Source organism: Zonotrichia albicollis, chromosome 2, assembly GCF_047830755.1.
Source record: "Zonotrichia albicollis isolate bZonAlb1 chromosome 2, bZonAlb1.hap1, whole genome shotgun sequence".
NCBI lineage: Eukaryota > Metazoa > Chordata > Aves > Passeriformes > Passerellidae > Zonotrichia > Zonotrichia albicollis.
Window position 1 is genome coordinate 97,077,598 of NC_133820.1, and position 16,265 is coordinate 97,093,862.

Below are 16,265 nucleotides of genomic sequence, written 5' to 3' on the forward strand. Positions count from 1 at the left end.
AGGATATTGCTGCTCTTGACCTTGAAAGACAGGCAAATCAAATAGGGAAATTTAAGAAACACGTCATAGTTTTTATTTGAAAACCTCAGGCCAATCTTTAGCAGCATGATACCTTTAAATTGTACATATCTAGAAACATGTTTTTATGTCTTCCATTAATATCTAATTTGGTTTCTAAATGTACTTTGCATTGTTTCTATGATGTTTGCAGTGATGGAAATTAATTCAACAACGACTAATGTCCATTAAATGGTAGTACTCTTTCCTTGTTCTTAATGATGAGCTCATTGAGATGTAACCTGAAAGTTTTTGGGATTTGTTGTAGTGTGAAAAACACTAGATATAAAAATGTGGACTCTTTCACTCAATTAATACCTGAGAGCCCAAACTGTCCTCTTGCTCTTTTCTGTAAGAGCCAGAATCTGTAACCTTCTATAAAAACCCTGTTGCTCTTCTCCTTACATTTTACATCCTTTAATTACATTCAAGCTCTGAGATATCTTCATGCTTTTTCAGTGTGAAGTTCTTAAAGCCCAGCAGTGCTGAAAAATCCCTGGTGTGAGACCCAGGCTTGTTTCCAGATTCCTTGCAACTAAAGGATATTTTCTAAGATTGCCAAAGATTGTCCCCTTGGCCATGGAAGGCATGCAGAAGAAAATTTTGAGCCTAAAATATAAAACCAGGAAAAACTGAGAGTGACTGCAGAGGGGGGCATATGTGGCCCGAAGTTTAGAGTCTGACTAGCTGAGGGCGAAAGGCCGACGCCCCTCTGCAATTCCTGGCCAGCACCCTTCGGCGTCTGATGGCCTCGGGCTGTGCTGGCTGCGGACTGGCGTACACCGCTGGTATAGGAGAGGAACGGAGCTGACCATTTCTCGGGGGTTAAACATCGGTTTATTGAAGGTGTTGCGGGATCTAAACTCGGGGAAACTAACTGGGAAAAAGTTTTTTCATAGGGGGTGAAAACAGGATTATAAAGGAGGGGGGGGTGTGTACAGGCGGAACCAATCGGGAAAGGTGAGGGGATGAACTTCACAGAACTGACACTCCATGGAGACCAATAATCAAAAGGTAAAGGAGGTGTCCTGGGACCCCAGCCAACCACCATCTCCAGAGAGGAGAAGGTTCTCGAAACCTGGGAGGAGGAAGGGAGTGATTGACTGGACAGGGAGGAAACAACTTTCACTTATAAGGGAAACCAGGGGAGGAGCAATTACATATCAGCAACTATGAATAGCGGTTACTATAGCAACTTAGCTGACAGGCTAGCAGTGGCGGGAAAAACTGGGGGAACGAAACCATTTTACACATAATAGGGGAGAACAATACATAAATTGGGGGAATGACACAAGAAACTTAACAACACACTACCACAAGTGACCATTTGACAGACATACTTTTGTCTGTATGAAGGCACTATCAGAGACAAGTTTGGTTTTAAGATACTGAGTTAATATGGAAAATAATCCCCATAATGAAACTAGTATATTTCTTTCTGCAAGGACATTTTTCTAGGCTTGAAAACAGTTACCTTGGCAGACATGCATGTGTAGATATATGTATACCATTAAGGGTGAAATATGAAGCCTATGGGGTAAAGGATAATGTTTCAGCTGCACTGATGAGAATTTGTAGTTTGGATGGTCTTAAACTTTAAATTGGAAATAAGACAGCTATGTGTAATATTGATTTAGAAAATAAATTTATACCAAACACCAAATTCACTTGATTATAATGCTTGCATTACTGATGACTTTGAAATGCTTCAATTAACGGCTTTCAACCTGTATAAAATAACTGCAAGATATAAAGTTCTGCAAATTAGAGATAGGATAATGATCAGATATGGCACTGGGGCTCCTGTGAAGTATATATGGAGATACCTTTAATTTTCTTTACCTGCTTTGTGCATTTCTTTATTATAAACGAGAGAAAGTTCTTTCCAGGAGCTTTAGCCACTTCTGTTGTCAGAATTATATGGAATAGGCAAATGGATTTTGTTGTATCAGTGAGTTGCCGCAGTATGAGAATAGCTGTCAGCAGAAGAGTTATATTCAGTTAGAAGGGAGCACTTGGACTATCAGACAGAATAAGGCAGGGAAGCTACAGCAGGACTCAAAACACTTAAGTGCAGACTATAATACTGGACTATCTACTTTTCTTCCTTTCCAGACACTTTCCAGGCAATGCCCCCTCTTCTGCACCTTGAGGAGGAAAAAATCTTGCAATATTCATATTGATTTATATTGAAAAATCAGATAATCTGTGTGACACTAAGGAAAGTTATAATCATGGTCTAGATATTATTTATATAGATATTGACAAAGCTATTTAGCACAGTTATCTTCAAAGTATATTATGATAAATAATGAATAATATACTCTTATGCCTGGTTTCTGTATATGAAATGTTTTTTCAGTATTTGTCCCCATTAACATGACATGAGGCAAAGCTATGAAACTGAGAAATAGTTTTAGTCTTTGAATCTAAAAATGAGAGATGAAATATGTGCAGCATTGAAAATATGAAATATGTGCAGTATTAAAAACATTAAGTGAAAGCTACTTGAATATGTATCTCAGGGCATAGGGGAATGGAGTGTCAGACAGTTGGCACTATCCATCATTATAATTGTATTTTTTACACTTGCACTGGGCAGGTTGACTCTGAGGAGAAAAGTGGCTTTAGTGGTCACCCCAGATTTTATGTATTTTTTAGAGATGTCTGGATTTCATAGAAGTTCATGAATTTCTTTAGGTCACTAAAGTAACAAGTGCAGGATGTTCAGCAACTCACCTTATTTATTTCACACTTCTGGTAGACAAATGGCAAATTTAACTTTCACCTTTTCCTCTCTTAGCAAAAAGGAAACAATGAGCATTTACCAGTGTAGTTCTTATACAGCTGTCTTGCTGGTGGTGTTGTAGTGCTTTGTAGAGAAAAAGTGGTAAATTTCACCTGATTGAAGGCATTGGGTTGAATGCAGCTCAATGACATTTTTTGAAAACTGAACTCAAAACTTTCATTCATGTTCTTTCATGTTTTCACCTACAATGTCCATGTTTAGGCATTTATGTAGAAATACACCATTCAAAATGTTTCCAAAACAGCAAAATCAAAAATGTTGATATCAGAAGACTGCATTTTATCACAAATAAAAATATTAAGTGAGCTCATGCATGCCTATGACTTGATGTCCCTTTTAGGGACTGCTACTCTTCAACTGGCCTTGATTCTCTTTATTGATGACAATGTTTGATAATCTGGCCTATTAGTTTTTATACATAAAAAAGATTAAATTATTCAAGTCTTGCCTGTTATTAGAAGGTATTCAAGACTTGTGGACATTGAACAGGTGAATATAAATGTAGATTTCTTTTTTTTTTTTTTTAATGAGGCAAATCTGTATTACTTTTGTGTGAAACTGAAAAGTTATCAAAGCTATGAAGGCTATCTTCTATAAGGCTAATCAAAACCAGAACTGGTCAGTGTTCATTTTGGCAGACAGATTTGCTGCATTTGCTCAGCCTGTGCTTCAAGTAAAGAATATGCTGTGGAAAGGAAGCCAGGCACATCAGTTTGCCTTTCTTTTACAACATAAATTATATGGGAGAGTGCACAGGATTTTCATTTAAAAATCCCTTGGAAGCAAGGAGCTGGTTTCCTTCAGTAAGTTTTACTTTGATACTGTAATGGAATGGTTCATTACAGCAAAAAGCAGGGCTGAGAATCGTCACCCTAAAATTATTCATGACTGTGGAAAATTTCTTGTTTCAGAAAGAGAATCCTTGTCTGGACAAAGCAGAACAGTTGTCCTGTATAGAACTGGGCCTGTCACAGATGCTTGTTAGAGGCTAGGGAAAAGCTTTTCTCAGAGCTTATGTTGGCACAAAAATAGGGTTTTTTGCTTCTGCATTAGCTGTCCTGAGATACAGGAGAGAGAAAATGCAGAAGGCTTCTTGGTTAAGCACAGGTGTAGGGGAAATGGTCTGTAATTTTCACAGCAAAACAAACTTTTCTGTTAGCCATCCATTTGGTTGTTACCCAAGGTATTATCTCCTTTACATTCAAGGAAGTTACTGTTATAATGGTTGCTCATGCTAGGCCAAACAGCTTTATTAGTGATAATCCCTTCCCTTTGATTTCTCAGTGCTTTGAGTAATAAACACTAATCCTGCCAGGCACTTTGAGGTGATTTTCCAAGAGAACACATTAACTCAGCAAACAAAAGGGTTAGACTTGCTCTTGAGGGGACAATACCAAAGGGACTCCTGAGAATTAACAGCATTTAGATATAATAAACGTGCTGCTGACAAGTAAAAATCAACACTGAGAATGAGGCTTCAAGTCCGAGGATGTGCATTATTGATTCAAACTCTCTCCCTTTTCTTGCTGTGATTCTCATCTGATTTCCCAGCCCCTTTTTTCAGTAAGCCTAGTTGGTTCTTCCAGCACTGATTTTGGTGCATTGCAGGTTATAGTGACTTTTGAGCAAACTCGCTCTACTGAGGAGAAGGCTGTCTGGGCCCATGAGAGGTGCATTTTGTGTGGTGTGCAAGGTCTGGGTTCAGATTTGGCTCTCTCTGAAGGAGCCATGCAGCAAAGTGCTGGGTTGTGGAGAAGAAGCTATAAATGGAAGAAGAAGGCTGAAAGAAGCAGGGCAAGTGGATAGTGCAGGTATCAAATCAGGCTTACCAAACCTTGTCAACATCTTCCTGCTTTAGCTCTAAGTTAGCTGGGGATGAAAAGGCACATTTTAATGTGTGGGGCTTGGATATTTCTTGATAGATTTATTCTTAACTAAAACTTAAATACTGTCTCACACTGGGGGTTGATTTCACATTCCCTAAAGATATTTGAAGTTATTTGCCTTGAGAAATATCAGAAAGAAGATCTTATATCAGCTTTTCCAGACAGAAACAGCAGAACACCTTCTACTTGGTTTCTGAAATGATTGTGCAGAGCTAGGGCAGCTCCGTGGAAAAAGGATTACGATCTGTGAGGATTCCTTTGTCGTAGCATAAGCAGTTAATTAGAATTACTATTTTTTTCATTAAGAAAAAGGTCTCTCTTGAGTTCATGCATATGAACTATTAAGCATAGTTAGTATTGGCAACAGTGCATGTAGTCTGTCAAGGAAAAAAGGAAGAAGATATTCAGAATAAAATGCACTGCTTAGTTCATAGATATAACATGCTACTGACATTGGAAATATCACAATTCATTGTAGTGAATCCAGTTTCTCTGTAACCATCTGCCTTGTGATAAGGCGTGAGTTGGAGTCATCAACAAAGTTACAATAGGAGTCCTCAAACCAGGCTGGTTTATTGCAATGTGGTGATACAGTTGACCCATGTGTTATTTTGTTTTGAGCATACAAACAAGCAAGAGGAAGCCTTTTTAAGCTGAATTGTTCTTAAGATTGCAGGTGATGTGAAGATGAAGTCAAGATCGAGTGAAGTCCTAAAAAATGTCTATTCTTAGTTTGCATCAATCAGAATGAGTTTAATGTATAGGTTTCTCTGTACATTAACTTAGGCTTGAGTTTTCTGTGATTCAGAAGGTTAGTGTTGCTATTTCACAACTGAGTTAAACCCGTGCCATAGAGACAGATGTTCCTGGGTGGTGAAACAAAAGTTTGCTTCTGTTGTTAATTTGAGTGCAGTTCTTTGAAGCCCGCTGAGCCAGTGCCTAATTAAACTGCACACACGCTCCAAACAAATGAAAAAGTAATGCTGTTCCTCACAGATAACATTTAAGGTGACGATTTCTTCTCAAGTGAAATCTACTTGGGGAAATCAATTCACTGCTGAAGCAGAAACTCTTTCCATAATACTTCATTATGTGAAGGCATTACTATAGCCTATGCTGTATAGGAGAGCTCGTGCTGTTTGGAGATCTCAACTGTATCTAGTCAGAGCCATGGGACAAGCACAGTTTCAGTCTCATTTCTTTAATTTGAAGCCAGAGCTATATTCCTTGTCTGCAGTAACATTATTCTGAGAGTGATGACTAGTTGTGCTACACATGGAGCAGAAATCTCTTATGAAATGTTTAGATGCTGTAGACTAGTGATTAGTTTGGAATTGAATATTCCTGAATTGCTCCTTCCTGACTCCTCTAATTACATCAGTTGTATTCATTTGTTCTGTTTTCACGTTAAGCCACACGCCTTGTGCCTTGGTTTCTCATGGCACTTACCTACCAGGAAAGCTGTTCAAGTTCAATTTTGTATTTTAAAATGTGCGGTAAAGTAATTTGGATATACTTCGAGGCAAAAAGAGAGAGAGCAAGAGAAACAAGCTGTGATGTTTCTAATGACCAGTGCTAGACACTATTTTTTAAAGGTTTCTGTTCCTCTTATGATGCTAATCATTCTTTTTTCTCCACACCTGAAGCACCTGTGGAGGTGGTTTTCTATGTATGACAAGAAGGTGAGGTTACAAAAAATTCTTGGTGTCTCACAAGAATGATCACAATAGTTTTATGATCAATAAGGATTCACTCTTGTATTGATGTGCAGTTTCAGCAACATCAGCAGAACCCCTCAGAGACAGGCAGGGTATCTCTGCACTGAGCTCCAGCTCCTTTGCATTATAAAAGCCTTAAAAACAGCAGGTGGGAAACAGGTCACCTAGCACAGCTCCTAAGAGAGCAGAAAGAAAAGGAATTTTAAAAAAACCATAGAGGGAGAATTAAATATACAAAACAAAATGTCTATTTGGGACTAGAGGGAGTGGGAGTGGAGCACTTTTCTTATCTCAAGAAATCTCCAAGATTTCTGTGTCTTCCTTATTCCATAGTGGCATCTGCTCAAGAGCTGCTGATGAGAAAATAAACCAGTCTATTGCTCCTAATAGGTGTTGCTTAGGCCACTCACTTGAGACCATAGATGCCTTTGTTCAGGTCTCTACTCCAGGATGAAAATTTGAGTTTGCTGCCTAATGTGTGTTGATAATAATTGACCATGCTGGAATAAAAAAGAATCATGTATTTTCTTTGGACTCAATTGGAAAAAAACTTTGTCATATCAGGGCTTTTTATTGGAAAGCTTTGGCTTTCAAGAAGTCAACTAAAAATAATAATAAAAAAGTCCAGAGTGACTTTTGGGGTTTATTTTTTTCCTTCAGATTTGTTACTCTGTCTCTATAATGACCAGTCAGAACAATCTGGATTATAGGACTTAATTTTTATTTTATTTTAATTTAAGAGTGTTATATTATTCTTAATTATATTTTTAGACATGTGCTAATTTTGTGCGCACTTTCAGGTGCAGAAGGCCATAACAATATCGTGTGTGAATACTTTGAGGGAATAGTTCTTCTGCCTTTATTCTGAGATAACTTTTGGTACACTGATCTCTGGGTGACCCAAAACATTTACTGAATCAAAACAATTAACTGGAGCATTAATTACATTATGATCTGTTTCTCTCAAAGTCAGACCAGAAGAGTTTCTATGGAGCTAAAATTTTTAACAGAACTGAAGTAAGAAGAGTAAATGCATGCCAATGGGAGGAAAAGAAGGCTCCTGCTTAGAATAATGGTTTGTTAATGTAGTGATGTATGGCAAAAGAGATTACTTACTGAGTATAAAAAAAATCTCTTAGATTGTTACCTTTGTTCAAAACTTCATTTAAAGAAAAGCGTGTAGGAGTCCCTGTCACTTCCTGAGTCGTGCCTTAGATCACAAACATTTGCTGGAGCCATCTGCTTTGTGGAAGTCAAGTATGCAGCATGTGTAAGTCTGAGGTATGACTCATGGGAATGATACAGAAAATGGGTCAGTCTTTCTGAGCTCTGAATACCTGACTTCATTGCGAGATTGTTAAAAGTTTAGAGAAAATTAATTTCTGGAAAAGGCTTGGGAGAAGAGAAGTGAGGATAGATGTGCATTATAAATAAATTGGCAAATTATTTTTATTTTTCTTTATTGTGTTCCTCTCGTGTGGGACCTTGTATAGGTTAACTTGGTGAACTTCACTGAATAAAATTGTTTCCTTATTTATTGAAGAACCATGGTGATTGGGTAAACAAAGTCTTTGATCCTTTTGCCTTAGGAGAGAGACGTGAAACAGATCCATTCCCCTCCATCGTCACACTTACGGTGTTTTAATTTCTACTGAAAAACTCCGAACCAATCTTACAAATTACTTAATTTATCAATTAAAAAAGCACTACAGTGTCAACATCAAGTTGGCATTAGGAAAAATGTATCCATTTTTCTTAGCATTCTCAAACTATCTCATCTTTTCACCTCATCAGATAGCACCTTCTAGTTAAGTAAAACTGAAAATCAACATGTTTATCTGAATGCAGGCCTCTGGTGTTATTTTATATTGGGGCTATGTTCCTTCCCTTTTTTTTTGGCTTAAGTAGAACCAGGGTGTAATACCAGGCTTATATTTCAAAGCATGAAGATATTTATAGGATGTGGAGGTATTGACTGTATGTTTCTTTCCAAACCTATATACAACAGAAATTGATTTTTCATTTTGTAATGAGTACATCTTAGGCCTTCAACACAGAATAAAAAGAGTAGGTTTAAGAAAGAGACCACAACTATAAACTGGTCTTTGTTTTCTGAACTGCAGGTAATGGAACATTGATTGGAGCATCTGCAAATGTTGTTTGTGCTGGAATTGCTGAACAGCATGGTTATGGCTTCTCTTTCATGGAGTTCTTCAGGTACATTTTTAAACTTCTCACATCCAATCTGGTTTTGTTTTTTTTTTCTCTCTTGGCAAACAATGAATCTTCTAAGGAAAAAAAAACCTAGAGAAAGGGTCTATAAAAGATACTTGTGTTCCTAATTGTGTTTTGGCAACCGAAATGCAGGTGGAAGACAAATCACTTTATTTTTGTAGAATGTTGATAGAATGCATGAAGCTGTGGGAGCACAGTGGAACTCCAGGAGAAACAAAGCCTTCGAAATTCCTGCTTTGATCACCCTCAATCTTCAGCTTTGTAGAAATTGTAAATTGTTGCTTTATTGTAAAATGCAGTTTAAACCTAGTTTCTCATCTTCACATATTCATGGATGTTCTATCATCGGAGATACTGGAATGTTCTTATTTAGACTGAGTTGATTTTTATTCCATTATCCCACCAGTAAACTATTTACTTAAAAGTAATTACTTTTGACCAACTTCTTAGCAACTATGAATGAAAGTGTGATGAGCATCCAGGTCGACTCAACTCCAGTTGTTGCCTAATAATTGTATAATTAATAATTAATAGATTTTTTTAATAGTGGAGTTTCCATCGCAGGTCATTCATCAGCAGGTTTTTAAGGCACAAGGTGTACTTAATGCATACAGTAATTTAATATTTTTCCAAATACTTCCCATTTTGGAGACTGTGGTTGAAAGATGTAAGTGGAAACTGGTAAATAAGGACAAAACACAAAGTTCAAGTTTAAAGTGTAGCTGATTTAGCTAAAACATAATTCCTTGCTTCTTTTTTCTGCATATTTAGGGCAAAGGATACTGTTAAGCTTACACTAATTTGTTTTTTCTCTTTACTTTCTTTAAATTGTGTATTATGGCATGTCAGCTGACCAGCTTTTTTCTAAACTGTTTACCTCAAAGCCCTCAAACCCGTGTTATTAATATGATTCATCAACCAAGTCTTGGTTGTCAGGATCTTTGAGACTGCAGAACAGTCTTATGTAGTACATAGTAATAGCTCACAGATTTCCTGGAAATCAAGCCCTTGCACAAAAAAAAGGAGATGCAGTAATAATGGGCTGGTGGATTGCACTGTTCATGTTTCACAGATTTTGACCTTGCCATTTGGGGATTTAACTTGTAGCATTAACAGTGTGTCTTCTATGTAGATTTTGTATTGAAATGTTCTTAAAACTTCCCTGAGACTGACTGAGGAAAAAAAAGATGTAAAGCTTGGCTAATCTCTTCAGCAGTGTTTACTGGAATGTATTCTTTGGTACTGATGACAGCAGACACATGCCCTGAAATTGCCTTCTATACCTATGCTTTTGGTGGAAGTGAATACTGGGAGAGACTGTAGTCACCTTGACAAAGATGTGAGAACAGAATGCATAGGGGTCTCAGAAAGATAGCAATGGATATTAATTAGCAGGATGAACATAAAAGCTTACTTTTTTTGGCTGCCTTTTAATCACTGAACAGGCAGACCATGAGATTCTTCACTATTTGTGTTAGGAAAATATTTGTTTCAGTCAAATGTTCACAAATTGAATATATTTTAAGGTTTCTCCTGGCATCAAGAGATGTTTTGTGTATCCCTTGAGAATTTTGATTTTGCTTGCTTTTATTTATGAAGGTTGCCTCAAAGAATAAAGTGAATTTTCTGCATTTCTTCCCTGTTTGCCCAAGATTACTCAATAGGTTTCACACCCCCATTGAGAAGTCCTCTGCAGTGCTTCTCCCAGTAGACACACAGATTTTTACCCTCTCATCTTGCAGACCCCTGGGAGTCACCAGAGAAAAATCATGGATACCTTGTGTGGGGAGATGATGATCCTCTGCTGGCTGACTTTTGTTAAGATGTCTTTTATCAGCCTGAGCTGGCATTGTTCTGCCCTTCCCAAGTGTCAGTGCACAGGAAATCCATGCCATGTCTGTCTCAAGTGGTGTCACACAGCAGAGCACTCTCCTTCCATTAATACACTTCCTTCATAGCTGCATGCTAAGCGAAATCATGCAAACGTGTTTAAGGCTGGCCTTTGCTAGAAGCAGCTTTTTTGAAAACCATGTTTTGACACAGTGGTCTGTAAGAGGAGTTTCAGAGAGCATTGATAAGCTCGTCTGGTGAGTACACCTCGATAGAACTGAAGGCGAGATTCTACGGAAGCTGTGAGTTCCTCATGGTGAGAGGCACCACGATGCGTCTCTGTGCAGGGAGACAAAAAGGCAAGAAGCAGGTTCCTTGCTCTCTAAGAGGATTTATGGGTCCATAATCTTTCCTCTGTGTGTCTTTGCACAGTGGCACTTGGTGTGGGTCGAGGTTTCTCTTCTCTTTTTAAGAAGGTAGCAGAGGCAACCTGGCAGATGTGTTGTGCAATGCTATTCTGCTGCCCAGCCAGAGCCAGAGGTGGCCAGGTGTGATAACTTGCCTAGAGTGCTGAGGTCCTATCAGCTTGATGTGCTTCTCTCTGGAGTGCCTTCCTCAGAAGAAATCCTGTGCTGGGGAGTTCTGTGTGTCTGTCAGAACAACAACTAATTGCTTCTTTCCGTGGATGCCTCACAACCCTGAGTCCTACTGCCTCAAGGACCTGGTCCTCCACAGATGGATGTAAGGGAAAGACAGGTCTGGTGTCCCTTTCTCACCATCCAAGCAATTCAGGCTGATGTGCTGGAAGTGCTGTGCCTGCAAGGAGTTCCAGTAGGATGGAATTTAGGTGGGAAAGATTATACTGAGAAAGAAGAGAGAACAGAATAAGGTTCCCTCTGTGTGTTAGAGCACCTTAAAGCAGCCTGGTGTTCAGAGTACACTGCTGGTTGAGGAGATACCAGGTCATATCCATGCATGCCTGGCTGTGAATGTGCTGGCAAGTGTCACCAAATATCTCACCCAGAATGCATTCAGATCTTGTTCCCTTCTCTGACATTTCCCATCAACACCTGTACCACTTCTGTCTGAACAGTGCTCACAAGGGAAAGAGCAAGATTGCCTGTGAGAAAAGATCATTTGACTGCCATGAACTCTACTTATGTTTTTCAGGCCCTGTGAGGTTTTTTGATTATTCATTATGTTCCCCTGCAATAAAAAGATTCACATGTCATTTAGAATATACAATATTGTAGAAAGTTTAATTTATCACCATGAATTATGCTTTATCCTTGAATTTGTTAGACATGTTGGTAGAAAAAGAGAAAGGATCTCCTACTGGTATATCAGCATCAAAAGGATGAATAGGGCTTATATGAGACTCATTGAATGGGGAAAGGACCTGCTGACAAGGGATGTGGAAAAGGCAGAAGTTCCCAGTATGATCAGCTGCACAAAAGCCTGCTGGAGACCAGTCACTAATGCTGCTCCCCATGCTTCTTATGTGTCCTAGTAGTGCCTTCCAAGCTCAGCCACTTAGGGATTCAGCTTTTAACCAGCCCCACAAATCTGAAGGCAAATAGTGAGTGACTGCCACTGGATGATTCATCTGGAATAAGTCTAATTCAAAAGGAAAGAAAGGAATGTTATGACAAAAACAAAATTGAAATTCACAAGAAGAGTAAGTTCAGAATAATAATTTCCTTAAAGATGCTCTTGCATTTTTGGAATCAGTACAGCCAAATTATGCTCTTGTTCCATTTTGAAAGCTTCCTCATCAAACTGTATTTATGTGTTCAATCTTTACTCCTAAAAAAAATATGTTAGATATACCTATATGAAACATACGTAATCTAAATAAAGTAATATCAATTATTATATTAATATTTCCTTCCTATAATATTTCCTTATTCTAGTAATTTAGAGCTGTACATGATAGAGCTGAATGTGTTATTCCAGTCACAGTCCTCCTATTTTTTTCACATTTAAAAAAGATAAGATTTAATTCAGAATGTGGAGCAATTTGCCTTTTATTTGTTAATCTAGGCAATATCAAATTCCAAGTCTCTTTCAGTTCTCATGTTACTTACATGAGTGAGATTATATCTGTTCTCCCATCAAGTTCTTATACTTTTCCTACATTGTGGACACAAAGACAAGTAATTAAGTGGCAGAAATAGAAAAAATTGTGAGTCCATGGGGCTTGGAAAAGAAGATAGAGAGCAGTGGAATATTTGCTGTGTGTGGTCAAGAGTAAACATTAGAGCAAGCAAATATCAGAGCAAACAAATGGTCATTATGTCTCTAGTCAGAAGTGTAACTATTTTCATAGTCTTGACCCTTCAGAAAACATCAGATATGTTAATAATACAAAGGTAATTGTTCAGAGACAGCATTTATGAGTAAGCAGAAGGTAGGGAATTATAATATTCCTATTATGATTTTAGTCTAGTTATCAAAGAATTATTACACCTAAATAAGAGCTTAACATAAAGGGAAACCCCAAATCTAGGAGAGTACTTTTCTCTTGGCAAATGGTCAGATAAAGACACTTGTTGCTTGGTTGAATTCTAGAGGTTAATACAATGATTTTATATAAATTCAGACTGTAAAATAATCAACAGAGCTTTATTTTTTCCTCAAGGTTTTCTCAATTTTTTCTCTTTATTTTTTCTCAGTGATAAATAACATTGCAGATGTCTCTTTTAATCTAGATGCTTCACTTCATAGAGGTTTTTAAAATTTTTACTAATATATGTCTGAATTTGTTGCAATATAGTATTCGACTAGGTCAGACCCCCTGTGGAACATGAAAATGATGCACAGAAATTTTTTGTTGCAAATTAAAAATTTGATTCCAGTTCCATAACATAAGATGTTCTCATTGCTGTAGGGGCTTTAATGACCTTTTTTTTTTTTAACTTGCTAATACAATTTACAACTTGACTTTCATTTTCTCGGCAAGATAGGCATTTATAACCTTATAAAGATACATAGTATTTCAAATATAAACTAACATATGTTCCTTCATCCTATTTTAATTCGTTATTAATCACCCCTCTGTGACTATGATGTGTGATGTCAATAGAAAAAATTAATCACAGGTAAATGATGAACATATTTGACAAAAATACAAAATTATTATTATGGGACATACTCCAATTTTATGTCAAGCAAATTTTGGCTTACTGTGGCTATATTACAGTGCTGGTCATGGGAAGAATGGATTGGATAACTATGTAGTGGATAAGAATGTGGGAGAAATAATTTGATACATGTCTGCCCAGAGGAAGAGGTTATGAGCCTAAGAGCGTAATGTAGAGTTACAGTTGTAGGGCTAGCTGGATATAATCCTGAAGGCATTATGTGTACTTTCAGGTTTTGCATCTGTCAGTGCCCTCCCTTCATACACCACCTGCAGAGCTGAATTAATATCCTCTGTCTTCTCTGGGGATAAGAATAATTTGAAAGTGTCAAAAATATTGGTTTCTGATAATAGCTTAGGAAAAAAAAATGGTTCTATCATAGGATTTGTTTTGTGAGGCATTCACAGCAAAAATATTTTCAGTAGGATATCCTATTTATCTGTTTTTGAGAGCACTCAGATGCAAAGGCTGTAAAACAGAACTTCCCATGAGCAGTGTCATTCATATGAGTGGAAGGACAAATATGATGTTCTTTGCCACCTCCTGTGTATCCTATTTACACAACTTATGGAAAATAGCACTCTAAAAAACCCATAGATGTCTCTACTGGGTTATGTGTTAGACAACTCTAGCCCTTTTCATTCCTGATAATTTACTATCTTTTTTTTCTATTTTCTTGCTATTAACACCACACTATGCCACAATTATGCTGTTGCTCTTTTAAAGCTGACTCTGAGCAAAATAAAACCAACTCTACATTTTGGATATGAATTTTGATTGAGAAATGTGGTATCAAAATATCCAAATTCAATTCACCTGTGGACTTTCTGATCAACTGTGCAACTCCAGAAGATAGAATCTGGGGATGTTCAAAGTACCCAAGGAAGATACAATGTACTGCTGAGAGAAGGTTTAATGATTGTGATACAAGAATTTTCTCAATCTCACTTCCCACTACTCTTCTGATCAATAAGGAGGAGTAAGTGGTCATGGGTTAAATGTTGATAACTGACACAGTAACAGAGTTCTTCTGTTCAAATAAGTGCAAATGCAGCACTTGAGTAAAGCACTCTCAACAAAAATGCATTAATACATGGGCAAGTTTGAGGTTTTCATTAATTTTCCTATATAAAACTTCTACCCTTAAAAATCTGGATCTCTTAGGTTTATTAAAGCCTGTTTTTACATTTGTCTTGATTTCTTTACATATGTAAGAAAAATATTAGAAGGATTTTTGGTAGCTTATTTAAAGATAAGATTATAAATTTCAAATGCAATTGCATATGAAAATCTCTATCAGATTTAGGGAACTGAGTTTAACAAATACAATCTAGATTTTAACATCCTAGTCACTGTTATGACTGAAAGGGCAAAGCTATAAACAACTTTCAGCTGATAACTCAGTAGAAATGTAGTTCAGTATGTATTCATCTTAAATTATTAGGTTCTAAACTGGCTTTGTTAAGAAAAATGCCAGTTTTCTGTGAGCTATCCAGCAACAATCATTGCAATATTTTAAAGCTTCACTGTTGATCTAACAACTGCTCTGAAATAAACGGCATATTGACATCTGTGGCAGTTTAATAAAATAAATGCTGCTTATTTGAAGTATTTGCATGGCTGGCATGCAATCTCATGAAAGTAAGTATTCCTGCAACAGTGGTGCACAGCATTTATTCCTGAGTTATGGATGCCTTGGTTTTTTAATATTTCTTCTGATTTTATTTAAGGTACGCAAACAGTGTAAATGGAAATGCGAGTGGATATGCATTTATATTTTTTTTACTTTTAGAAAAAAGGATGAAAAGTCATATTTTGAGCCTTTATGTAAGAGGACATCTCTTTTTCCAGTTTGAAACATGATTTATCTTTACCTCGAAGTTTTCATGGAGCTTATAATGTTCCTATGTCTTCTGAGGAGAACTAATAACTTTGAATTTTTTGGCCTGTGGACATACAAGTATTGCTTTTTTTCTTCTCTTATCGTGAAGTCTTTTATATTAGCTTTTTGTTTCCGATAAAGAAAATGGGATTTAAATACTTGTCTCACTCATCGCAAAATAAGGTATTTTCAGGTATTAGATACAAGTATTAAAATTTTAGTATGGTTTTAGCCTTTAAACTCTGTGAAATATGTGTTTCATCCTCAGAGATTTTGATAAATGCAATTGCAAAGATCCAGTGTTTCACTGGACTCCGTAGGAAGCAGCGATCCTTCAGATGTATCACATTAATATTATGGGGTAAAGTCATTGAAGCAGTATTTAATCATAGGATCATAGAAAAAAGCATAGAAAGATTCAGGTTGGAGGAGATCTTCCCCTCTGCATAGAGTCACAGAGGCTGTTGGCTGCCTGTGGTACTGGGCTTCCCTCAGCTCTCATGAAGATCGCCACTCCAGAGCTTTCCTTGCTGAGCTGCTGCCTGGTAGCTCTGTCTCAGGTGTTGCTGTTGCAGGGGCTTTTCTTCCCCCTGGGCAGGATTTGGCAATTGTCCTTGTTCAAGTTTAAAAAGTTTGTTTGTTTTTTTTTTTTTTTTTTTCCCAATGCTTCCTTTTGTCCGAGTCCTGCAGGATAGTGGAATTTCC

The 16,265-nt window shown here is 37.2% G+C and overlaps 1 protein-coding gene across 1 annotated transcript in view; it reads left to right on the top strand.

Moving 5' to 3' along the window:
• OCA2 (OCA2 melanosomal transmembrane protein) overlaps nt 1-16,265 on the top strand; it is a 160,126-nt gene that overhangs the window by 114,586 nt on the left and 29,275 nt on the right. Inside the window, exon 22 of the mRNA XM_005486403.4 lies at nt 8,594-8,687. Within this exon, the coding sequence (XP_005486460.2) occupies nt 8,594-8,687 (94 nt within the window). The remainder of the gene's footprint in view (nt 1-8,593; nt 8,688-16,265) is intronic.